This window comes from Oncorhynchus tshawytscha, linkage group LG16 (assembly GCF_018296145.1).
Source record: "Oncorhynchus tshawytscha isolate Ot180627B linkage group LG16, Otsh_v2.0, whole genome shotgun sequence".
NCBI lineage: Eukaryota > Metazoa > Chordata > Actinopteri > Salmoniformes > Salmonidae > Oncorhynchus > Oncorhynchus tshawytscha.
The window spans coordinates 13,025,429-13,050,476 of record NC_056444.1 but is presented as its reverse complement, the minus strand read 5'-3'; the positions used below and the strand labels follow the sequence as shown (position 1 = coordinate 13,050,476).

General features: G+C 42.0%; 2 protein-coding genes across 8 annotated transcripts in view; one reads left to right on the top strand and one right to left on the bottom strand.

The window, feature by feature from the left end:
* The first annotated feature begins 152 nt into the window (after positions 1–152).
* On the top strand, positions 153–14,272 carry LOC112232690 (clavesin-1-like). The gene is made up of 6 exons (XM_024399875.2): positions 153–680; positions 2,478–3,041; positions 3,504–3,678; positions 7,868–7,978; positions 8,410–8,642; positions 12,190–14,272. The coding sequence occupies exons 2-6, from the start codon at positions 2,653–2,655 to the stop codon at positions 12,269–12,271; spliced, it is 990 nt and encodes a 329-aa protein (XP_024255643.1). The 5' UTR covers positions 153–680; positions 2,478–2,652; the 3' UTR covers positions 12,272–14,272.
* LOC112232689 (aspartyl/asparaginyl beta-hydroxylase-like) overlaps positions 12,951–25,048 on the bottom strand; it is a 44,709-nt gene continuing 32,611 nt past the window's right edge. For 3 of the 7 annotated variants that reach the window (XM_024399868.2, XM_024399869.2, XM_024399872.2), the window contains 20 exons: positions 25,006–25,032; positions 24,876–24,917; positions 23,899–23,940; positions 21,659–21,691; positions 21,545–21,577; positions 21,355–21,390; positions 21,174–21,227; positions 20,945–21,058; positions 19,547–19,588; positions 18,779–18,864; positions 18,577–18,663; positions 18,225–18,375; positions 17,821–17,957; positions 17,512–17,610; positions 17,293–17,382; positions 16,940–17,077; positions 16,086–16,221; positions 15,839–15,930; positions 15,553–15,686; positions 12,951–15,205 (listed from right to left, as the gene is read on the bottom strand). In XM_024399868.2, coding sequence (XP_024255636.1) covers positions 15,055–15,205; positions 15,553–15,686; positions 15,839–15,930; positions 16,086–16,221; positions 16,940–17,077; positions 17,293–17,382; positions 17,512–17,610; positions 17,821–17,957; positions 18,225–18,375; positions 18,577–18,663; positions 18,779–18,864; positions 19,547–19,588; positions 20,945–21,058; positions 21,174–21,227; positions 21,355–21,390; positions 21,545–21,577; positions 21,659–21,691; positions 23,899–23,940; positions 24,876–24,917; positions 25,006–25,032 — 1,724 coding nt within the window. In that variant the 3' untranslated portion in view covers positions 12,951–15,054. The remainder of the gene's footprint in view (positions 15,206–15,552; positions 15,687–15,838; positions 15,931–16,085; positions 16,222–16,939; positions 17,078–17,292; positions 17,383–17,511; positions 17,611–17,820; positions 17,958–18,224; positions 18,376–18,576; positions 18,664–18,778; positions 18,865–19,546; positions 19,589–20,944; positions 21,059–21,173; positions 21,228–21,354; positions 21,391–21,544; positions 21,578–21,658; positions 21,692–23,898; positions 23,941–24,875; positions 24,918–25,005; positions 25,033–25,048) is intronic. The other 4 variants (XM_024399870.2, XM_024399871.2, XM_024399873.2 and 1 more) reach the window with 4 other exon arrangements.

Genomic DNA, 25,048 nt, shown 5'->3' with positions numbered 1-25,048 from the left:
ATTAGGTCTAGTGTAAAGGCAAAACTAGGTTTACTTGTCAAATGGGGAAAAAACTATTAACTGTACATGAACAGGTCAAGGATGCGATGCGCGCGTCCATCAGAACCCATATTCTAACCAACTAGGCACAATTGCGGCAAACTGAATTGATGGAGACTGCGTCCATTTTTTATTGGAGATTTGAAAATAACATTGGGATGAGAATAGCCTATGGTTTATGTCGTGAGAATGGTGTGATACTTTGCGGCACACGGCATTGAGCACCGCGGGGTGATTCGCCTCCTCTGTGGGTCTCTATCCATATGTTCTCAGTTTGCGTCCTCTTGGTCCGCCTCCAGGCAGAGCGCGTACAACCCTCATCGAAGCAGCTACAGCCGCGCATGGTCGCCAATCTGTCTCGTTAATGGGTCACAGCATCATTTTAGGCAGCCTTCACCGGAGGATAGCGAACATTTGGACAAAGCAGTCCCTTACAGGATTTCAAATAACATTTTACCGGGTATTCTTTCAAATAATTATTCTCTTTTTCATTATTTAGGCCAACGTTTCCTTGCCAACTGGATATTTTGTCTTTCTTGAAACCCCTATGGCCAGTCTTTAAATCAATGAAATGATACGTCTGCTGTGCGGTCCTGCGCGTCATCGGATACCTGGCTGGTTTTACAGGGCGTGGTGTTCATGTAAGTATTCCATTTATCTTAATGTGGATTCATAAAATCTGTATAGAAAAATGATATATCAATATGTGGCATGTTTTTACGGGTACATGGCAGGTCGTCCCGATTCACATTGTGGTGGTGCAGAACGTCATGTGACGCAATTAATCCCTGAACGGCAGATGGATGGAATAGGTATTTTTATTATTGAGCACTGGCATAATATTTGTCGCAGCGTTTGCCCCATTAATTGGTGAGCATCATAGTCACCCATTACCTGCTTGTGTACCAGCTATACGTCAGTCTTGATAATGATCCTTATTAGTAACATGTACAAAAATAATACAATACGGTTTATGATAATAGCCTAATAATTAATTATTAGTGTTATTACATAACATTCATAAACTCTTTTGTTTATGATATTTGAGTTTATCATATAAAATGCATATATGATTTGCTTACATTTTGGCACACTTCATTTTAATGAATGCAAATGCGTGCCTGTTATAATTGAACTCTGATCTGATGACTATGCACAACAAAATATAGCTCATGGGTTTCTCCATGAAGTCAGCAATACCCGCCAGTGTCTGTGTATGTCATTGAAATGGTCAGCCCTTATACATGTCCCAAACCTGGGCACTGTTGGAAGAAAAAAAAAAGGGATTTTAACTTCCTCCCTTTCCGTTGAATATCTACTGATCTGACATTATTTGACCTGTAATAGATACCGTGCTTGATTTGGGCAGGAGCTCAACGGAGCTGAGTACCCACACCTCAAAATCGCTACTGCTTGAGCTCCTGCATTATAGAATATTAGCTCAAAAGTCTTGTGGAGCTCCTGCACCTTAATATAACCAGTGCAGGCACCCAAAATGAGTACCTGAACCTACTTCAGTCCAAGTCAGCAGTGAATAGATATGAGGTGGAAACGCTACTTCCTCCTATCTATACTGAACAAAAATATAAACTCAACATGTAAAGTGTTGGTCCCATGCTTAATGAGCTGAAATAAAATATCCCACAAATTTTCCATATGCACAAAAAGCTTATTTCTCTCAAATGTTATGCACAAATTTGTTTACATCCCTGTTAGTGAGCATTTCTCCGTTGCCAAAATAATCCATAAACCTGACAGGTGTGGGCATTTCAAGTTGCAGATTAAATGGCATTATAATTACACAGGTGCACCTTGTGCTGGGGTGCACCTGTGTAAGGCCACTCTAAAATGTGCAGTTTTGTCACACAACACAATGCCACAGATGTCTCAAGCCTTGAGGGAGCATGCAATTGGCATGCTGACTGCAGGAATGTCGAACAGAGCTGTTGCCAGATAATTTTAATGTTAGTTTCTCTACCATAAGCCTCCAACGTCGTTTTAGAGAATTTGGCAGTATGTCCAACCAGCCTCACATCCGCAGAGAATGTGTAACCACGCCAGCCCAGGACCTCCACATCTGGCTGTATTTCTGTCTGTAATAAAGCCCTTTTGTGGGGAGAAACTTATTCTGATTGGCTGGGCCTGGCTCCCCAGTGGGTGGGCTGGCCCAACCATAGCTGCGCCCCTGCCAAGTCATATGAAATCCATAGATTAGGACCTAATTAATTAATAAAAAATGACAGATTTCTTTATTTGAACTGTAACTCAGTAAAATCGTTGAAATTGTTGCATGTTACGTTTTGTTCAGTATCCGTGCTTAGCCTATAGGCCTAAACTAAGGAAGAGAAGAGAAAGGATGCATGCGATTCATTTTCAAACGGGATCCTGGGATTTGTGCACTGGTGGACCAGTTATGCTAAACCTCTCTGTCTTTCTAGGCTAGACACTACAGGAGACACAGATCAGGTGTTGTACTGGAGAGACACGTGTGCCGGCTAGACGCCACTAAGAGCAATGTGCTGTACAGCAATCAAGACTGTTTCCTAAGCCGGTGTAAACAATAGTAGTTATCCAAAACACAGATATATAGAGAGTGTGAACTTGACAAAAAAAATGACTCACTTGCAAGCGGGCCTGAGCTCGGAGACCACGGAGAAAGCTCGTCAAGAGCTCAACGAGAACCCCGACAGCCTCCACGCAGACATCCAGCAGGTACGCGACATGATCGTGACGCGGCCCGACATTGGCTTCCTGCGCACGGACGACGACTTCATCCTGAGGTTTCTGCGGGCGCGCAAGTTTAACCAGGCAGAAACCTTCCGGCTCCTGGCCCAGTACTTTCAGTTCCGCCAGCAGAACCTGGACATGTTCCAGAGCTTCAAGGTGGACGACCCGGGAATCAAGCGGGCGCTGATGGATGGCTTCCCAGGAGTCTTAGAAACACCGGATCAGCACGGCCGGAAGATACTCATCCTTTTCGCCTCCAACTGGGATCAAGGCAGGTGAGTGTACAGGTATTTTAGTAAGCACAGTTGTCTCAATAAAATGGCTTCAGTGATGTCTCACTGAGATGGCTTCAGTGATGTCTCACTGAGATGGCTTCAGTGATGTCTCACTGAGATGGCTTCAGTGATGTCTCACTGAAATGGCTTCAGTGATGTCTCACTGAAATTGCTTCTATGATCTAATTGTTTCGTTAAACAAATAAGCAATTGTGCTCTAGCTACTGATTGATACTAATTTGATAGAATACTTTGGAACATTTAGTTTGGAAAAAAAAATAGCAAAACTCACTTGCCCAGACACTTTACTCCAGCCCTTGTCTGGACAATGTCAATGATCAGACACATTAGAACAGAGCCGGAACAAAAATCATTGAATTATTGTAATAGTCTTGATACAGCACAGGGCTGCATTGTTCTGGATTTTATCCCAATCAGATGTTTCCTTCTCTCTCTGTGAAGGAACTCTTTCACAGACATCCTCCGAGCCATCCTCCTCTCCCTGGAGGTTCTCATAGAGAACCCAGAACTCCAGATCAACGGCTTCATCTTGATTATTGACTGGAGTAACTTCTCCTTCAAGCAAGCTTCCAAGCTCACACCCAACATCCTCAAACAGGCCATCGAAGGCCTGCAGGTAGGCCTAACCAGGGTTGTGTTCAGTAGGCATGAAACGGAACAAAACAGTCTGAAACAGAGTGAAACAGGGATCTACTACAGAATCTGATCTTGTCCAATAAGAAACGCTTATTTTCATGTTACTACGGTGTGCCCTAATGAACATGACCCAGCACTGACTGGATTTAATCGACCCAAAGCAGATAGATGTTGTAACTAGGTATTAAGCATGAATATGAATATACAGTAATCATGGTTGTATAGTACAGTTGGATTGTACTGTACAGCTATTATGTAGACATTTTCTTGAGGTAAAATTGTGCTGATTGGTTAGCTGAGAGAGAAAAGGTGGAAAGTGATGAGTATCATCAGCACATTCCTACTGGGCACACACAATGTTTTTTCCACATAATTTCAATGAAATTACATTGAACCACGTGGAATATACGTTGAATTGACGTCTGTGTCCAGTGAGTTGTGTCCTGATCATATAGAGTGGCAGGTAGCCTAACTGTTAGATCGTTGGACCAGTAAATCAAAGGTTACTGACTCAAATACCAGGGCTGACAAGGTGAACAACCTGTTCATGTGCCTTTGAACAAGGCCCTAATTTGCACAGTTCACTGTACCCATCTGGTGTAACAGTTTTTGTTACTGTACTGAATGTTGAAATTAAGATGGATTGTATGGTTTTAGTCTAATCTACAGCCATATGTCTCTACGCTCTGGTTTGATTATTCAACCCAAGTCTATTACACTAGATGTTTTGACCCATGTATTATGTGGAGCCATCGCACCCTATATGGCCGACTCTACAGTCAACTTTTTTATTGTATCATTTCAGGGTTCTTCTTTATCAGTTCTAAGAACAGACAGATAGACAGCGTATCCTGCCTTGTAGTGTAGTCTATATGTAAACTACACTATATGACTACCAGTAACTAAAGATTTCTATACAATATGATGATGATCCTCACTTTAGGTCTACATACCAATGGGATGTCCTGTTGCTAAGTAACAAGGTGAAGCACAGCAGTTAGCATTTAAAATCAGGGCATACACTATGATAATCAGACAGTGAATGCTGTGGACACATTATATGGGCAGATCAACAAGAAGACAGTGGATATATCAGGGAGTATATTCATTTGAAGTTGAACAACAAATAGATAGTTAGCCCAAAAGTGTTGTGAAAACACCAAATGTTTATGGCTTATGAGGGAATTATTTAGCAATGACCATGATACGTCTCAGACGTAGAACCAATCCGGTAGCAGTATTCCACTTTACATCAAACTCTATTTATTTTTATTTTTTTTACACACTTTCATAAAATGAAATCCTATGAGATGCATGATTGAATGACCCAGCATGTAACGATTCTCCTCCTCTTCTGAGGAGGAGTAGGAAATATCGGACCAATGGTAAGTGTCCATGTTGTTTATTATAACCGGAACACTGAAACAAAAACAAAAGTAGAACAAAACGCAACAGTTCTGTCAGGTACTCACACAAAACAGAAAACAATCACCCACACCTCAAAATGGGAAAACAGGCTACCTAAGTATGGTCCTCAATCAGAGACAACGATTGCCAGCTGCCTCTGATTGGGAACCATACCAGGCCAAACACATAGAGACAGAAAACATAGAACACAAAACATAGAATGCCCACCCCAACTCACGCCCTGACCAGACTAAAATAAAGACATGAAAAAGGAACTAAGGTCAGGACGTGACAGTACCCCCGGACTTTTGCGGACTCCGGCCGCAAAACCTAAACCTATAGGGGAGGGTCTGGGTGGGCATCTGTCGCTCTGGTGCGCGACGTGGACCCCACTCCACCATAGTCTTGGCCCACTTAAGTGGTGCCTTTGGAGCGGCGACCCTCGCCACCGACCTTGGACTGGGGACCCTTGCAGTGGGTCCGGCAGCTTAAATTGGAGTCATTAAAACTCGTTTTCAACCACTCCACACATTTCTTCTTGACAAACTATAGTTTTGGCAAGTTGGTTAGGACATCTACTTTGTGCACGACACAAGTAATTTTTCCAACAATTGTTTACAGACAAATTATTTCACTTATAATTCACTGTATCACAATTCCAGTGGGTCAGAAGTTTACATACACTAAGTTGACTGTGCCTTTAAACAGCTTGGAAAATTCCAGACAATGACGCCATGGCTTCAGAAGCTTCTAGTAGGCTATTTGACATCATTTGAGTCAATTGGAGGTGTACCTGTATGTATTTCATGGCCTACCTTCAAATTCAGTGCCTCTTTGCTTGACATCATGGGAAAATCAAAAGAAATCACCCAAGACCCCAGAAAAAAATTAGCAGACCACCACAAGTCTGGTTCATCCTTGGGAGCAATTTCCAATAATAGTACGCAAGTATAAACACCATGGGACCACTCAGCCATCATACCGCTCAGGAAGGAGATGCGTTCTGTCTTCTAGAGATGAACATACTATGGTGCGAAAAGTGCAAATCAATCCCAGAACAACAGCAAAGGACCTTGTGAAGATGCTGGAGGAAACAGGTACAAAGTATCTATATCCACAGTAAAACGAGCCCAAATCGACATAACCTGAAAGGCCGCTCAGCAAGGAAAAGGCCACTGCTTCAAAACCGCCAATGCACATGGGGACAAAGATCGTACTTTTTGGAGAAATGTCCTCTGGTCTGATGAAACAAAAATAGAACTGTTTGACCATAATGACCATCATTATGTTTGGAGGAAAAAGGGGGATGCTTGCAAGCCGAAGAACTCCATCCCAACCGTGAAGCACGTGGGTGGCAGCATCATGTTGTGGGGGTGGTTTGCTGCAGGAGGGACTGGTGCACTTCACAAAATAGATGGCATCATGAGGTAGGAAAATGTTATGGATATATTGAAGCAACATCTCAAGACATCAGTCAGGAAGTTAAAGCTTGGTCACAAATGGGTCTTCCAAATGGACAATGGACAATGACACCAAGCATACTTCCAAAGTTGTGCCAAAATGGCTTAAGGACAACAAAGTCAATTTAATGGAGTGGCCATCACAAAGCCCTGACCTCAATCCTGTAGAAAATGTGTGGGCAGAACTGAAAAAGCGTGTGTGAGCAAGGAGGCCTACAAACCTGACTCAGTTACACCAGCTTTGTCAGGAGGAATGGGCCAAAACCCAACTTATTGTGGGAAGCTTGTGGAAGGCTACCCAAAATGTTTGACAATTTAAAGGCAATGCTACCAAATACTAATTGAGTGTATGTAAACTTCTGACCCACTGGGAATGTGATGAAATAAATCACTCTCTCTACTACATTTCACATTCTTAAAATAAAGTGGTGATCCTAACAGCCAAGGCAGGGAAGTTTTACTAGGAATAAATGTCAGGAATTGTGAAAAACTGAGTTTAAATGTATTTGGCTAAGGTGTATGTAAACTTCGACTGTACATGGTTTTGTCATGGGGACTACATTGTTGGTCTTGCACTGCAATCATTAAAGGTGTCAATTGCAAGGGTGAACGGGACATGTCCAAGCAATGCGTTGTTGCAGTACTGCACACTGTAGATGGCTTGCACAGTTTCAAACAGCAAGGAAAATCCTCATAATCAACTATCAATCAATAATCAATATATTTAAGCAACAAGGCTTGAGAACCTGGGGATGATTGTGTGAAGGAGCAGCCTTTAGGAGTGTGTAATCATAATACTATTTTGTTTCGGGGGCTTTTACGTTTATAAAATGGTTGCCAACAATATAAAAAAAGATGAACAACATGATTTCATTAACAATGTTAATGAGTAAATGTGTTTTATTTCATCCTTCCAGCATACAGTATAGCCTGGGAAAAAGCCAGTCGTTTAGTTCTGATATTCTGAAGTTGCTAGCCAAACAGGCTGGTTGTCCCTTCCGTTCTAAGCAATGCGCTTGGCCTGCTCCTCCTGTTCATTTTGCTGCAGGCTACTGTACTGTCAAAAACCTTTTCAATAAAATAAGGAATGCCATTTCATTTAGCTATAATAACAGAGAAGAAAGAGGAACTGGGTTAGCCTACCATTTAATATATATATTTATTATGCTATTGAATTTCTAAAGTCTCTCTATTGCAACTAAAACAAAAGAGAGTGAGCAGAGTTTGAAAGAATATTTAGAAAAACATACATAGCAGTATTTGAGTATCTCAACCTATTTTCCTCGCCCTGCTTCACTACAGGACAGCTTCCCTGCTCGCTTCGGTGGGATCCATTTTGTAAACCAGCCCTGGTACATCCACGCCATGTACACCATCATCAAGCCTTTCCTCAAGGACAAGACAAGGAAAAGGGTATTTGCCTTTTCACTGCTTGGTCACTTTCTCTAACCCGACCCCTCCCTTTCTTTCTACCCATTCCGTTATAACGGCCTCAGTTGCAGTCCTATTGAATGGTCTGGTAGAGGTAGAACACGAAGCCAGATAGAGAGATGTTGTTAAATGCCTTTACTAGTTGAATAAAATGAAAGGTGACACAAAGGGGATGTATAATTTAGTACTTCAACCTTTCCTCAGGGTAGTGCAGGTTAGATCAATGGAAAAGCTAAACGCTATTTTGTAATACAGCTTCCTTCAAAGAGTTTAATTATTTTGGGGAGGGGTGTGTGATTACACTGGTTAAAAGGGGAAGTAAGAGAACAAGAATTGCGGATAGTTATGAAATGTATTGGCCAGGGCTCCCATAGAATGAGAACCCCTAGATAAATAAACATTCTTCCCAACAGATTTTCCTCCATGGGAACAATCTCAACAGTTTACACCAGTTAATTCTACCCGATTGTCTGCCGTCCGAGTTCGGTGGCACGCTGCCGCCGTATGACATGGGCATCTGGGCACGGACCCTCTTAGGGCCCAACTACAACGACGAGACGGAGTACACACTCACCTACGACGCCCTCCACGTCAAAGAGAACTATGGTGGCGGAGACAAGGAATGTGCCGACAAACTTCTGAAAAGGTGAGCTACAAAAAAGGTGGCAAAATTCAACTAATTTTCAAGTGGGGAAAATGTCCATGGGAATATATGGGATTTGTGGGAATTTAATGGAATGTTTGGATGATTCCCTTCCCTCGCAACCTTAGCTACAGTATAGTAGTGCAGAAAACGAACAAAAAGCTAAACAAAGTTAGAGAACACAAACGATCAATCCAGAGCGGTCATTCTTCTTCGTTAGTATAGACATGCCGATTGTTTGAAGTTTGTCAGGGCAATTACGCAGTCCAAAGACTTCCAGATAATGACCGCTATGGGGCTGATCACTGACTAGTGTATTCCCTAACAATTACCCCTTTCAGTACGTGGTCATTACACTTGAGATATTCCGACTGCTGTCTCCTAAACAGCTCAGAGACCCACTGCAGTTTGCCATTAATTCTCGCCCCCCCAGATAAAAAAAAGACTCCTGTCTGAAACACAAAGGTTACACCAGAGCTATGTTTAGAGCAGTGGAGGCTGCTGAGGGGAGGACGGCTCATAATAATGGCTGGAATGGAGCTAATGGAATGGCATCAAAACACACGGAAACCATATTTGATGTATTTAATACCATTTCACCCATTCCGCTCCAGCCATTACCACAAGCCCACCCTCCCCAATTACGGTGCCACCAACCTCCTCAGGTATAGAGGTACTGTATATGGCTCCGGGTAACATTTCTTTTAGGTTCAGAGCTATTGGGCATCGTGCCCTTTTAAAAGCTAAAGGCTTATCTATAAGACTGAGCATGAATGAATACAATATACAGTACTGTAGATGGATGCTTTTTCCTAAGCAATGGGGAAACAGAACATCTTTGAGAGAAGAGAGAGACATCTAAAAAGCATGCAGAATCTCTCCCATCTGCAATCAACAGAAAGCCATGTAAGATCAGGTCTCGGGAGAGCGGGCTCCTCGGAATTGATTTAATTAAAAAAGCACATATAAGACCCTCTTCCTGACCCCAGCTAGTGTCTGCTCCAATCCCAGGGATCCCCAGTCACATTCTCTTGCCACGATAACACAGGGGATGACAACTGAGGGAATGGGGCGTAGATGGGTGGTTGGTGCAGAGAACATGAACCAGCTCCCGTTCATCATGTTGATTGATTAGATTAGGGTTCACACTATATGCCCAAGCTGCAAAGTCAAAATTGACTATATTATATTATGAAAATGTATTAGCATGGAAATGAGCTTTTAGTCCTTAATTTAATGGTTAGGGTGAGGCACATGGTTAGGGGTATGGTTGAGGTTTTCTTTTAAAATTTGATTTGTTTGGAGAAGCTGCCATACGACTGGCTTTGTAGCTTGGCCCAATAGGGACAACCATTGATGAGGGATACTGGAAATGCTTGCCTGTTATTGGTCATCATTGTCATTAGTGCATCCTGTTATCATAGTAGTCATGAGCAATGAGATGGCATGAGCCCCTGGATGCAACGATCAGATGGATAAAACAGATTATTGAAGATTGGGTCGTTTCTGGGTTGGTTGAATATGCCTAATGTTCTATGATTAGATCAAGGAGGGCTTGTTAGCCTTTGATTGCCGCTGTTTTGCTCCAGTGTGGACTAAGTAGGCCATTTTGCCTGTAGTCCTGCAAGGCTGTACAGCAGAAGGGCCTGACAGATGTAAGAGAGAGTAAGGCTGCTAATGACCAGTGAAGGACATCCTCCCAGAATCTCACTGATTGTACTGACTAGTAGAATTTAGCTACGATTTGATAAGCTCCAGATGTAGAGACCCTGCTATATAATCCATTATAAACTGGGTGGTTCGAGCCCTGAATGCTGATTGGCTGAAAGTTGTGGTATATCAGACCATATACCGCGGGTATGACAAATCATTTATTTTTACTGCTCCAATTACATTGGTAACCAGTTTATAATAGCCATAGGGCACTCCACCATGCATAAGAACAGCCCTTAGCCGTGGTATATTAGCCATATACCACACCCCTTCTGGCCTTATTGCTTAAGTAGAATAGGTTGACCGATGCATATACACAGAGTATAGAAACATTAGGAACACCTGCTCTTTCCTTGAAATATACCGACCAGGTGAAAGCTATGATCCCTTATTGATGTCACTTGTTAAATCCACTTCAATCAGCGTAGATGAAGGAGAGGAGATAGGGGCGGATCCTTAAAGGTTCACCTTTTCTCCCCCCCACACCCCCCAAGAATTTAAGCTTTCTGCCAATATCAGATATGTCTGTGTCTTGGGCAATGTTCTTGTTACTTACAACCTCATGCTAATCACGTTAGCCTATGTTAGCTCAACCTCATGCTAATCACATTAGCCTATGTTAGCTCAACCTTCCCATGGAAGGGACACCGATCCCAAAGAAGATGAAGGGTTTTTAAGCCTTGAGACATGTATTGTGTATGTGTGCCATTCAGAGGGCGAATGGGCAAGACAAAATATTTAAGTACCTTTGAACGGTGTATGGTAGTAGGTGCCAGGCGCACCAGTTTGAGTGTGTCAAGAACTAACATTGCTGGGTTTCACACAACAGTTTCCTGTGTGTATCAGGAATGGTCCACCACCCAAAGGACATCCAGACAACTTGACACAACTGTGGGAATCATTGGAGTCAACATGGGCAAGCATTCCTATGGAAGCTTTCGACACCTTGTAGAGTCCATGCCCCAACAAATTTAGGGATATTCTGAGGGCAAAAATGGGGTGTACATGATCCGTGAAGCTCTATGTAGGTTTTATAAAGGATTATGGAGCAGCTTTATTAAGCCTTATAAGCTATACTTCTACATTGAGATATGTGAATTGGGACCTTTCACTGACATAAGAGTTTCATTTTGAGAGTCGCATTCAACTATATATTTGAGGCAAAATTGAAAACATTCTATTTAATACTATATTTATCGTGTTAAATCTGATGGGTATTAAACAAAGCTAATTTTGGAATATCTAAATATCTCAATGCGACAGGACAGGAGACAGAAGGACATGTTTGTGCCACTGTTTGTCTTTCTTTCTGTCTGTCCTTCCTTCCTTTCCTTAGCAGAGAGAGTTCTGGGTAGGCTCCATTTCCACCAGCTGGTGATTTTAATCAGTGGGCTTACAAAGGGAGATGAGAGGAGAGCTAAGCTCCCCACTGGTGTTAAACAGCACGGAGCAGGGATTTAGTCTTAGCCCCATCGGATTTCCCTCCTCAGCTGGGTCATTAAGGTCATCTTTAATGGACCAGTCATAACCTAGCATGTTATAAGTACTTCCTGGTAGCTAAAGGAGACAAGAACACAGAGGCTTTGTGATGACGCATGAAAATGAGGGTAGAGAAGAGCACAGGGAGGAGTGATTATGGATGAGGGGTATTACATCATGCATTTTACCATTGGCAGTGTGCACTTTTCCTAATCTAGATTTCCCCCCAAAATGGTTGGTTTTCAGTTTGTGTTCAGACATGGCCCCTGATGGACTTTCTCCATTATACTGCTTATAGTAGTCCACCTGTGTCTTACAGGAAATGACCATCTCTTACTGTTGTTGTTGTTTATCTCAGGTCCCAGTCAGCCGTGGAGCCAGGTACCCTACGACAAGGAGACAGGGAGAACACAGCACAGCCACTCCTGGCTCTGGACTGATCTCTCCTGCCCGTCCACACTGGATCCAAACCCCTCTCATTAGGATTCCAACCACTGACTCCAAAACCTAAATCTGAACTTTGAGAAAGTCAAAAACTGACTCGAAAAGGAGACTCTAAACCCTTGTTCACATGGAGCTGCTGTACTGAAAACCTCTCATCTCTTGACTCTGAGCCAGTGGCAGTTTCAGATCAGGACCTTCAAAAGCTGTGCCATCCACTTTCACTGGCAAACCTGTCCGTCATCAGCCATCCAAATCAATGCTGATAGGAGTAGAATGATTAAACGAATGTCAGTGTTACCAGTACCACTAGGAGGGACCGACTGACCGAGTTAAATGTCAAAGTGTCTCGTGAACAAAATGCCAAACTGTATCTTAGTGTTTTAGGGGATGTCGTTTCTATGAAAGTCAATACATTTCAAGATTGTATATTTATCAGGGCAACTGCACTATCAGTGTGACCTCCATCGAACTGCAATGTATTTAAGTAATCTTTAAAAGAATGTATAGAAAAAAAACATTTTTAGTTGTGTGCTAATTACATGTTTGAATGTTCAGGTTGTCATTGAAAATCACACAAAGGAGTAGAATTTCAAATGAGAGGAATCAGCGTTACAATATACAAATTAAGCTACCTATGTATTTAATGAAACTACACAACATTCTGATCACGTGATACCATTTTGACCAAATTGTTTAATTTACTGAAAAAAAAGCTTTACAATTATTAATAGTAACTGATTACAACACACAAAATAGAATTGAAAGAAACATGACTTACTTGGTAGGCCAGTTTCAACAGTTGGAACAGCTCAGTGATTTCAACACCATAAAAGTATTAACTTCCTAAGATGAGTGATAGCAATTCATAACAGAGGACCACAAAAGGTGAAATCTCAAACAATGTGGCTTTGTAAAGGTGCTGGATTTGTTACCCTTGTAACTAAGGGAATCATTTGAAGCATGGAGGAGATAGCTTGAATGTGTCATCGTCATAACACAAACTGATAACCACAAACTGATAACCACAAATACCCCCAAGACACCAATGACCATGACAATGTTGAAAGGCAATCCAATGAGCCTAAGGTTTTGACTCCATCCCTTTGGATTGTGTGTTCACATGCTCCTCTGAAGTAGGGGTAAAATTATGTTAGCCAAGTTTCCCACACATATTTCTCACTTGGAAGCTCATTATGAACAGTTTGGGACCTCAAACTCGTAGTTTTGACGAGTCCCTGGGATTGCCAAGAATTTGTCAGTCCAGAGTTTCTAATAGCACATGAACGCTGCATAATACCACCGGTCTGATTTGGACATGATATATGTTTTATTGTCACATACACCAGAGAGGTGCATTTCATTGCTGCAGTGAAGCTGACTACCAATGCTCATAGAGAATGATTAAATAACATTTCTAGAAGAACATGCTTTGGCATTTTTCTTTTGAATATCAACAACATTGGTCAGGCAAAGCCCCTCTAATCAGCTCTGCTATACATGGAATGGAGTAGACCTGGGTCCAATACTTTCAAGTATAGCTTGATTTAGCCTGGGGTTCTCCTTTTAGGGACTATTCCATTGGCTCCAAGGCAAACTAAATTAAGCGCAGTGGAAGTATTTGACCAAGGTATGGAATGCCGTGTGACAAGTCTTGCATACATTCAACATGCTCCTGCTGAAGTTTTACACAGGGAAATTGTAATTTTATAAAACATAAAATGTTTATGTATCTGACAAATACATGCCTTCAGTCACATGTTCATATTTGACACATTTAAGAATGTAAATACACACATTGTAAGATTTTAAATGCCAAAAGACAAGCCTGTTGAGTAGAACGTCTGTGTGCGCTCCTAGGTCAAGGCGCAGTTCAAAATAGTGTATATTGTTAGCGTACAAAAATAAGATGCATCAGTCAAGATTCTTGGCAATATTAATTCTGCAATAAAAACATTCTTGGCATTGTGATTTCCTATCCATTGATCCAGAGACATGCACAAAATCCTACAAGTGAAATGGAATGGCCTAATAAGCAGTGTGTCTGTATTACAATCCCCCACCCCTAAATACAGTAAGAGGCAGGTTACTTTATAAAGTTATGGAAATTACAGGACATATATTCACAAATCACGTTAGAGAAACAACAGATTTAGGTTCCCACTTTTCAGCTAGCAGAAGTTTAGCTAGCTTAGCAACATCTTAAAAAGGGATCGTTTTCTGTGTTTTAACCCACATCATTTACTTACCTCAAAAGTAATCAAATACATTTTCTTGAGGTAAGAAATTCATTAAGATCGGGGTAAACACCTGAAAAACTATCCCTTTTAAGTATCAGTAAGTGTCCAACAGTAAAGTCAATAACTGCAATAGTACAGCTTCGTGCGGTTACCGTATGTTAGGTATGTTTCAGACATATAGCACTTCGGTTCTCTAATGAAAACAAAAATGCACTTGTGACAAATTTACAACACAACCTACGTGATATTCAATCCACACCTTAACGTTATTAAAGAAAAAAATTCACATTTATGCCTAAAAACCTACTTGGCGAGTACCACAGTTAGCAGTCAGTGTTCCCAAGGGTCGTTGTAAGGCTTTTTCCAATCTGAGAGGGCCTTTAGTAACTCTTCAAGATGGAGCCAAAATGGCACCCTGGACTGAGCAGAGGCAAGTGTCACAATTGTCCCGTTTGACCTAAAATGGCTGGCTGTGGGGTCAATACTTGTGAGGGAATGGGTTGACAGATACCTTGGACCTGTCAGTCAGTCTGTCGGACAGTCTAAATGGGGGATAGAGTCTGCCGTTGGTACTGGGTGAGCTCGGGGTGCCACACGTCCACGATGAAGATGAGCCGGTAACTGTCGGCGTCCTGCCACACCTCATGCTCAAAGGAATCATCAAAGATGAGCACTTTCCCCTCCTCCCAAGCCCTGGAAGAGAACAAAAAACAAGCCATAGCCTTTCTGTTAATGAAGCCACATGGATGAGTTTATAAGTCCAATGGCAGCTCCTCCAGTTAGTTTGGTATAAAGCTGAGGGATGAGGCTGGGGAAATGTAACCACTCAAATTCATAGGTGGAGCTATGGATGCAAAGACTTACAGTCCACAAGATCAGACAAGATAACGTTAAAGACATTTTGCAGCAATACTTAGTCTTGAGTGATATTAGGTACTGAGCACTCCTATGGTAAGTCTCACACTGTACCAAAAACTAACAAGTGGGTGATATTATTAGATGTAAAAAGGCTTGATGTTGATGGCAGTGGAAGGTGTTACCTGGTATCGTTGGTGCACCTGATCTTGCAGCCCGTCTTGGGGATGACCAGGCCCAGGTGCATGCGCAGGCGACAGTTGGTGGGCCCCGTGTGGGGCCAGACGTGAGTACCAGGCTGCATCACCGAGAACTTGATCTGGAGCCCAGAGAGACAGAGAGAGAGCGGGGCAGTCATACACCCAGAGATAGTGAACACATCTGAATTTAAAGTATTAAAATTAAGTATGTTTAAAAAACAATCTCACTAATAGTTGGCATGTCAGTCACGTCTGGGGAGGGGTGACCTACCTGTCCTCTCTTGCAGCCTGTAGCCTCTGGGTAGCGCTCCAACAGGCCACAGGTCTTTGGAACACTGCGGCAGGACTCCCCTGCCTTCTTGCCTGCATGACCAGGAGAGAGAAACAAGGAAATAGAGGCCAGGTTCAGACACCACTAACCCCTAATCCTAAGGCACTTTTTTATTTCAATTAAGTTCAGTGTATTTGTACGATAGGAACTTGCCAGGTGCTAGTTGTGAAGGGTTTGATTGCTTTACCTTGCTGCCAGAGGGTGAACTGGCCCCACTCCCCTTTTTCTCTGAGGTTCTCCTCCTCTGGAACAAAGAGGCCAGTGGTTTTATCCATCACAGACTGGGCCTCGTCCCTGATGATCCTCCAGTTCCTCTCCAGGGTCTGTTCCATAGACAGAGGTAGAACACGGTAGTTTATTTCTACGGTCTTCCTCAGGTACAGCAAAGGGGATACATGGTCAGCTTTATGCCCGTTCAAAACTCAAACGAAGAAGAAAGCTACTTTAAGACGCAGGCAGCCCTCTATATTCAATCAATCAAATATATTTTATAAAGCCCTTTTTAAGCAGTTGTCAGAAAGTGCTATACAGAAACCCAGCCTAAAATCCCAAAGAGCAAGCAATGCAGAAGCACACAGCTAGCAAAACTCCCTTGAAAGGCAAGAACCTAGGAAGAAACCTAGAGCAACCAGGCTCCGAGGGGTGGCCAGTCCGCTTCTGGCTATGCCAGGTGGAGATAAGATTACATTAGGGAAAGGGGGATACCTAGTCAGTTGTATAACAATGCATTCAACAGAAATGTGTCCTCCGCATTTAACCCAATCCCTTTGAATCAGAGGTGTGGGGGGGGCTGCCATAATCGACATCCAGGTCTTCGGCGCCCGGGGAACAGTGGGTTAACTGCCTTGCTCAGGGGAAGAACGACCATTAAAGCCAGATCGTTCTTCAGATGTCCCTGCCCACGCTGTCACAGAAGTGATCAATGGAACAGAGAGGAAGTCATCTCTCTAGGCTTTATTGAACTCTGTGACATTGATCAATCAACTAGCAGAGAGAAAAGACAACCAGCTGAGACATTATCACGTCTACCATCATCAGTACCTTGACTAGATCCATATATCCAGTGTCCTTGGGCGTCCACCACGGCTGGGCTTTGAGACCGTCCACATTATAAAGAGACCGCTGCCATACGGAGGCAAAGTGACCTCTCTGGTGCCCTCTCTCATACCACTTGTAGGCCTGAGAAAGGAGAAGACCATGGTGCATGTAGTATTCAAAAACCAACACATTGGAACTCAGTATTTTCAAATGATCTGTTTTTTCTTATTGTCAGAAAAAGAGTAATCACAAGAAGTCATACTGTTACCATACAAAGTGAAGTTACTCTAGTGAATACTGCTGGTGTTGAGTCAGTATTGGTGTAAGCTTGGTGTCTGAGTTTGATCTTAACTCACACTGTCGTCTCCCATTCTCTGTAAAGCGTCTCCGAGGTGGAAGTAAAACCTGCCGTCGTCTGTGCCAGGGTCTCCTGATTCCAAACCATCCTGCAGTGCAGAGGGTTCAGTGCAGAGAGAGGGGGTTCAGTGCAGAGAGAGGGGGTTCAGAATCAGAAGAGTGGTTTGAATCTGTGTGATCATGATTCATGTATTATTTATAAAACACACAGTACTTACCCTGAGGAATGGGATGCTCTCTGCTATCTTGTTTTCTGATTTGAGGATGAAGCCGTAATGGACTTTAGCAAAGCCGTCACTTGGTGCAGTGGCCAACACCTACCAGGGAAACATCATTCAAAATCAATTGTTAATCAAACAATGACACTCATTGAAGCTTCCCTACTGAAAGTGGCCACATTTCATTAACTTGTAATCTTGCAAATTACATTCACATTTCAATTGTGTTTGCTGAAGCACAGACATGGGTGAAAAAGCAATCCATTTTCTACACATTGTTTCACCAATATGGTGACGACTTTGGCTCACCTCCTCGTAGACCCTCTTGGCACTGTTGTTGTCTCCGATGAGCAGGTGGGCCACGCCCAGATCGTTCTTCAGGGCCATGTCCTCAGGGAAGATCTGTACCAGTTTCTCCAATGTGGCCAAGGCACCCCTCATACGACCTACACCAGAGAGAGGGGGGAGGGGGGAGTCACCCTATGTACAACCAGACTCCCCAGAAATCTCAGTTATAAAAAAGATCTAATCAATTAAATCTACATGAGAAAGACAACCACTACAACCCCTTTTCTATGAATCTGAGTCCAAATTGGTATTCAAACTAAGTACACAGGAGAAATGGACAATATAATATCCTCTCTCCCTTCAAAAATATGTGTTTGTGTGCGTGCGCGCGCGGTAACTCCAGCATGCTGGGACCTGTGTATTACCGAGGAACTGCTGACGCTCAGCCCGTTTCTTCAGTGTGGCCTTGATGAGGTCAGGTGTGGCGTTGGGCAGCTCTGACGCCTCCTTGTATGTGCCGATGGCCTTCTGCAGCATGTCGTTGCTAAGCATCTTCTCTGCCAGGCCATCCTCAGCCTGAACTCACATAGCACACACACACAATGAGCCCTACAACATTTCAGGTATTTTCCCTATTTGTACATGGGTGCAATTTGTTTATGCTCATAGTATACAGTATTTAAGTGTTTTGTTAAAGTGTAAACACTAAATGTTAAACGGTTACAAAATGTTTGACCAGAACAAAATAAACCAGGAAAATTGAGACGTCGTTCTCACCAGGGCTTTCCCATAGCGACATCTGGGACTCTGAGGGTACTGCAGCACTAGAGTTTCAAAAGCCCGGACAGCCTCTTCCACTTTCCCCTGGGTGGTGAAACAAGACAACAGATCAGCATGGATTCAGCCATTTACTTTCAAGATAACAACATGTTCATCAAAAACCTTGCACAGGCTTATAAAGAGGACAACACCAGACTACCTTTTTACGTAACTTCTCAGCAGCGTCAATCTCCGTCTTGATCGTTTTTTCAAATTTATTCAGGAGTTTGGGCTTCTTCTTTTTGGCTGAAACGAAGACCAGAACCTCACTGAGGGGTTGGTTGGATCATTCCAACCAACCATTCCAACCAGGGGCGGCAGGTAGCCTAGTGGTTAGAGCGTTGGGCCAGTAACCAAAAGGTTGCTAGGTCAAATCCCCGAGCTGACAAGGTAAAAATCTCTCGTTCTGCCCCTGAACAAGGTAGTTAACCCGCCATCATTGTAAATAAGAATTTGTTCTTAAATGCCTTGCCTAGTTAAATAAAGGTTAAACAAAAAAATCAAAGTGTGTGTGGCTGCAACCTCAGCATGTGACTATTGTATGCAGTTTCTCAGTGAAAATGGCAGAGCACACTGTAATCACGGTTATTTTCTACTCTGAAGTCACTTCCAGATGCATCGCTCATTGTGACTCATTTCAATGACATCAGTATTCACAATTAAACGACTGACACAGCGTAATGTCGACGGAGGACAATAACTACAGTACGGATGTGAACAACCCTCCTGCAGAGCTTCGGCATGTGCACGATTTTGCTACTTAAACACCCGATTTAGTAAATCAAGGTCCCCGAGGAGGAGAATTAGTAGGTGCGTCAGTAGCGGTGGAAAAAAACCATAGCTCTCCAGGAGGGTCGACCACCCATTGCTATCTTGCTTCTGTAAAGCTCATGTCCGCCATAAAAATATAGATAAAATAAGCAATTACCTTTTTCTTTAAGCTTATCCTTGGGCTGGTCCTCAGCATTTTCTGAAATATATACAAAGGGAAGAAAATGACAGCTAGACAAATTAATGCTAGCAACATACTGTGGCAGCACAAATAACAAATATTGAATAAAGATTTTCAGATCCATGTAACTAAAGCCTGGTCTAAAAAACATTACAAAATGTTCAATAGTTCTTATAAAGAAAGACACATTTAAGCCCCAAGAACAGATCTGGTTTAAAAAGCATAATGATTTTCTTGGAAAAAACAAAAGGTTTATATAAAGGATTATATTGAGAATAAACTGGTGTCCACCAACACAGTAAACAATAACACCAACAAACCAATGATTTATATATAGTATACACTAAATGACTGTGCTGAAGCCTCCATCTTGGCACTCCCCTACCATGAAATGCATGTATTAATGTCTACATTGGTTTTTGCCATGTTTATTTTATTACAGACACCCTACTTTTAAATTATATTATGTGAGCTAAACATAAAAATGATATATGTAAATAATAAAACATTTTCCTTAAAGTATATTTTTTGAAAGTTCTAATATTACGGTACCCACTTAACCCAAAACAAAAAATACATGTCATTTTGTCCTTGAAACATTTAATAGAAATACTGTAGAATTCCATTAATTCTTAAGGTCATTCTTGCTTGTTCTGGGGAGGGCCAATATGGCCGACCGGTGGCTTCAAAGTCTCTCACTGACCAATACATAGCATTACAAACACTCTGCAATAATAGACACTTGACATTGTAGAGGTCTGTTTTTTCATGACATTGGATACAGGCCATAGGCCAGGGATCTGGGGGGCTTTTTAAAGTGCACTCCACACTTCCATCTTCAGACCAGTGGGTTTTTTCCCTACTGCTGTGTAGGCAGGGTTCCTCACACCACAACATTGTCCTTGCAGTTAATGACCACAAGAGGATACTGACGGGCCGGTTTATCAGTCAAGGCTTATTTAAGAGGAACTGTGTGACTTTGATACCTAGTCATGTAGTGATACAGGTCTATTGAACATCTTACAGCCAACTCATTAAAATGTCAATAAGTGACCACTTTTAAAAAATTTGTTTTTCCTTTAGGGGGTGCTGCAGCAGCTATGGGAACCACCCCAAAAAAACATCCGGCACAAATGTTTACTGAGAATAAAGCGTGAACGTGTGTGTTGTTGGTGTGCCGACGTTCTGAATCTCCCTATGGTGTTTTGTCCTCTACCACCACTGGCTCCTCAGCTACAATCCACACGTACAGGTGAGCAGGTACACTGCACTTACAGTAAGAAATCAACACTATTCACAGGAGCTCTAAGTGAGAATGTTCCTTTAAAAAGCAATGGTTTGAGACTATGGTATAACACGTGTTATACTCCTAACCTTTCAGTTCTGGAACAAATTCAGCTTCCAGTTCCGGAACAGATTCCACCTCTGGTTCCACGTCAGCCTCCGGTTCTGGGACTGATTCAGCCTCTGCATTGTATCGCAGTTGTACTAAAGATTAGATTTCAGTGCCATATGTAAAATTGGGGACTTATCTAAGATATTCCATTAGTGTGTGTTGTGTGTGAGACAGAGTGTGTGTGTGTTTGTGTGTGCATGCATGCACCTGTTTCCTTTGTCTCCGGGGAGCCTGGTTGGTTGTTGTATTGCTTTGACTCTTCTGCAAGACAAGCAAATAAAACAGGCCATAAATACATTAAGTAGACACAGACCATTCACAATAAAACACACTATCACCAATGGTCATATTGAAACGTTTAAAATGTAGAATCAGTACTGTAGCTTACCTAGTGTCTGCTGTGGCTGTGCCTTCTCAACCAATTCTGAAAATATACATCCACTGTTTATTTAGTGCAAAAATGTCTGCTTAGTATTCAGTGCAAGGTTACAGTTAAGACCAGTTAACCAAGGAGAAGGCAAGGAAGGAGAGTAGAAGAGTATTTGGCCAATGAATAATCAAAACATTCTGAATCTCACCTCCTTTTGTGTCAATGGCATTGTTTTCATCCTCTAAAAAATAAATGCAAAACAGACTCATAAGTATGAATGAGTTAAAGACACATGGTAAAACAAAATTGAAGACATACTAACCATAAGGATGTGTTGCTTCATCTCTACTATCATCTAAGGAGAGACAGGACAGAACATTTAAAAACGTTAACTATCATGCTAAAACACAGAGCAGCTTATAAAGGGTACCGGTACGATAAGTAGTAGGGATGTAACGACTCTGGATTCAAAATGTTTAAGATGCAATCGTATCGGTCCCAATGACCCCAAACCGATCCAAATGTAGCGGTCAGAAAATCGACTCAAACGTTAAAATGTTTTGCTTATATTTCTTTCTGCCTACCTTCTGAAAATTAGTCATCTTTTGTGACAACTGGTGCATCCTCTCCTTCAGTGTGGAACTAAGCATGTAACTGTGTTGAGTGTCATTGATCTACATGTCATTTTGCATGCTGAACAGCCCTAGGCCAGGGTTCCACAACTGGCGGCCCGTGGTTCTCTTTGGCCCCCCCAAGTTCTGAGCAAAAAATAATCATAAATATATACAGTACCAGACAGAAGTGGACACACCTACTCATTGCAGTGTTTTTCTTTATTATTTTCTACATTGTAGAATAATAGTGGAGACATCAAAATGATTAAATAACACATTTGGAAACATGTAGTAACCAAAAAAACTCAAAATATATTTTATATTTAAGATTCTTCAAGTTGGTTGAGAGAATGCCAAGAGTGTGGAAAGCTGTCATCGAGACAAAGGGTGTCGACTTTGAAGAATCTCAAATATAAAATATTTTGATTTGTTTAACACTTTTTTGGTTACTACATGATTCCAAAAGTCAATACCCTTTGCCTCGATGACAACTTTCCACACTCTTGGCATTCTCTCAACCAGCTTCATGAGGTAGTCACCTGGAATGCATTTCAATTAACAGGTGTGTCTTGTTAAAAGTTCATTTGTGAAATGTCTTTCCTTCTTTTCTTTTCTTTTTCATTTCAGCCAGTTGTGTTGTGACAAGATAGGGGTGGTATACAGAAGATGGCCCTATTTGGTAAAAGTCCATATTATGGCAAGAACAGCTCAAATAAGCAAAGAGAAACGACAGTCCATCATTACTTTAAGACATAAAGGTCAGTCGATACGGAAAATGTCAAGAACTTTGAAAGTTTCTTCAAGTGCAGTCACAATAACCATCAAGCTCTAAGATGAAAGTGGCTCTCACGAGGACCGCCACAGGAAAGGAAGACAAAGAGTTACCTCTGCTGCAGAGGATAAGTTCATTAGAGAGTTAACAGCCTCAGAAAACGCAGCCCAAATAAATGCTTCACGGAGTTTAAGTAACAGACACATCTCAACATCAACTGTTCAGAGAAGACTGGGTGTGAGTCAAGAAATACAAGCAATGGACATTAGACCGGTGGAAAATGATTCTTTGGTCTGAGTCCAAATGTGATATTTTTGATTCCAACTGCCGTGTCTTTATGAGACGCAGAGTAGGTGACTGGATGATCTCTGCATGTGTGGTTCAGACCGTGAAGCATGGAGGAGATGGTACTTTGTTGGGGACACTAATCGCAATTTATTTTTAATTCAAGGCACACTTAACCTGCATGGCTACCACAGCATTCTGCAGCAATACGCCATCCCGTCTGCTTTGCGCTTAGTGGGACTATAATTTATTTTTCAAAAGGATACCTCCAGGCTGAGTAAGGGCTATTTGACCAAGGAGTACTGCATCTGATGACCTAATTTGAATCTCAAATATATTATGATTTGTTTAACAGTTTTTTGGTTACTACATGATTTCATATGTGTTATTTCATAGTTGATGTCTTTACTATTATTCTACAATGTAGAAAATAGTAAAACTAAAGAAAAAAACCCTTGAATGAGTAGGTATGTCCAAACTTTTGACTGGTACTGTATCTAATAATCTTAAAAATGGGAGAGATGCATCTCTAATGAATATATATTTTGACATTTATTGAACCTTTATATAACTAGGCAAGTCTGTTAATAATAAATTCTTATTTAGGCCTACCCAAGCCAAACCCGGATGACGCTGGGCCAATTGTGTGCCGCCCTACGGGACTGCCAATCTCGGCCGGATGTGATACAGCCTGGATTCGAACCAGGAACTGTAGTGACGCCTCTTGCACTGAGATGCAGTGACTTAGACCGCTGCGCCACTCGGTTACAGTACGAGTATGTAAAAGAGCCTATTTGGTGATTTATTATAACATGTTGTGCAAACCATTGCTATGACATAGCATGTGATTTATAATTGTTGTCACATTTCGTTAAGAGATGTAAAACATACCTGGGATAAAATCATCTGATATCGGGGGGAGAGGGACAGCAGCTGAAATGACATTGACATGAAGCTTGAGGAAGAGAGAATAAATACTGAAACTTGGAAGGCAGTCACACTATACTGTACAGCAGAAGCTTTTTAACTAGGGTTAAACTGAGCTTGATGGCATTTCAAACTAAGCCGGTTTGCAGTTATGTGCTTTAGCCTATTGCTGTTGTGGCCATTGACAGGTACAGAATGCTTTTATTGGCAGGTAGTGGGCCAATCCAGGGCTTCCCCATTATTACTTTTCCCAGGCGGGTCGCATCAGTTTGTACAGTTGCCAGAAACGCTCCTGCTACCTTTTCGGGTGGTTCTCAAGGCCCCCAAAGCAACATCCAGGGTCTAGTTAAGAAACATTTTCTAGGGGAATAGGAGAGGAAGCACTGGGCCAAGCAGGTTACTGGTCCTGCCATTGCTTTGACCTCTCCAGCCCTTTCAGAAGGAAGAGCCATCACAGTAGGGTTAAAAGGTATAGTATTAAATGAATGGAGCCTAGCAATTACCTTATCTTTCCAAAGGTATTATCATAACCTGTGCAGCAGAGCAATCTCAATACAAAAAATAAATCAATCTTATGATAAGATCTCTGAATCTGAATAACAGCTTTTTATTGAATTCCAAATCAGAATGATAAGAACGAGTTACACGAAATAATGGATAAAGAGGCTGGTGCCGATTTAGTATCCATCCAAAACGGATTGGGCCAAGAGTTCTTCTATGGGTTCATACTTTGGAGGGCTTGCAGAGATAAGACAGCCAAAGTTGAAATTAGTCAATTTTTTTTACTGATCAACGGATGTGTAAATGTCTTCCTCGGGCATTTGATCCGTCTGTGTGTGGCCGGCACCAACGATGCTACATGGACTGAGGTGAGTGGAGAGAAGAGCACTACAAGCTCTTGACTACCTCTATCATTCACTATTAGTCTGAGTCACACAAACCTTGGATTTCAGATTCCACATCCGTGTTCTGAGATCCATCAACTGTTATGAGTAACGACATTAAAAGGTCAGTGGATAGGCTAGTGAATGTTACAGTCTGATGGTTAAGACGGAAAGAGAGAAAATATACCATCATCATCAGGAGGGGGGACAGCATCTGGAAGGAACAGACA

Bases quoted from the DNA above. Each gene is read 5' to 3' on its own strand.
- LOC112232690 (XM_024399875.2), top strand. From the start codon at position 2,653: ATGACTCACTTGCAAGCGGGCCTGAGCTCGGAGACCACGGAGAAAGCT. The intron at 3,042-3,503 runs GTGAGTGTACAG...CTCTCTGTGAAG, and splicing joins TCCAACTGGGATCAAGGCAG to GAACTCTTTCACAGACATCC. The intron at 3,679-7,867 runs GTAGGCCTAACC...GCTTCACTACAG, and splicing joins AGGCCATCGAAGGCCTGCAG to GACAGCTTCCCTGCTCGCTT.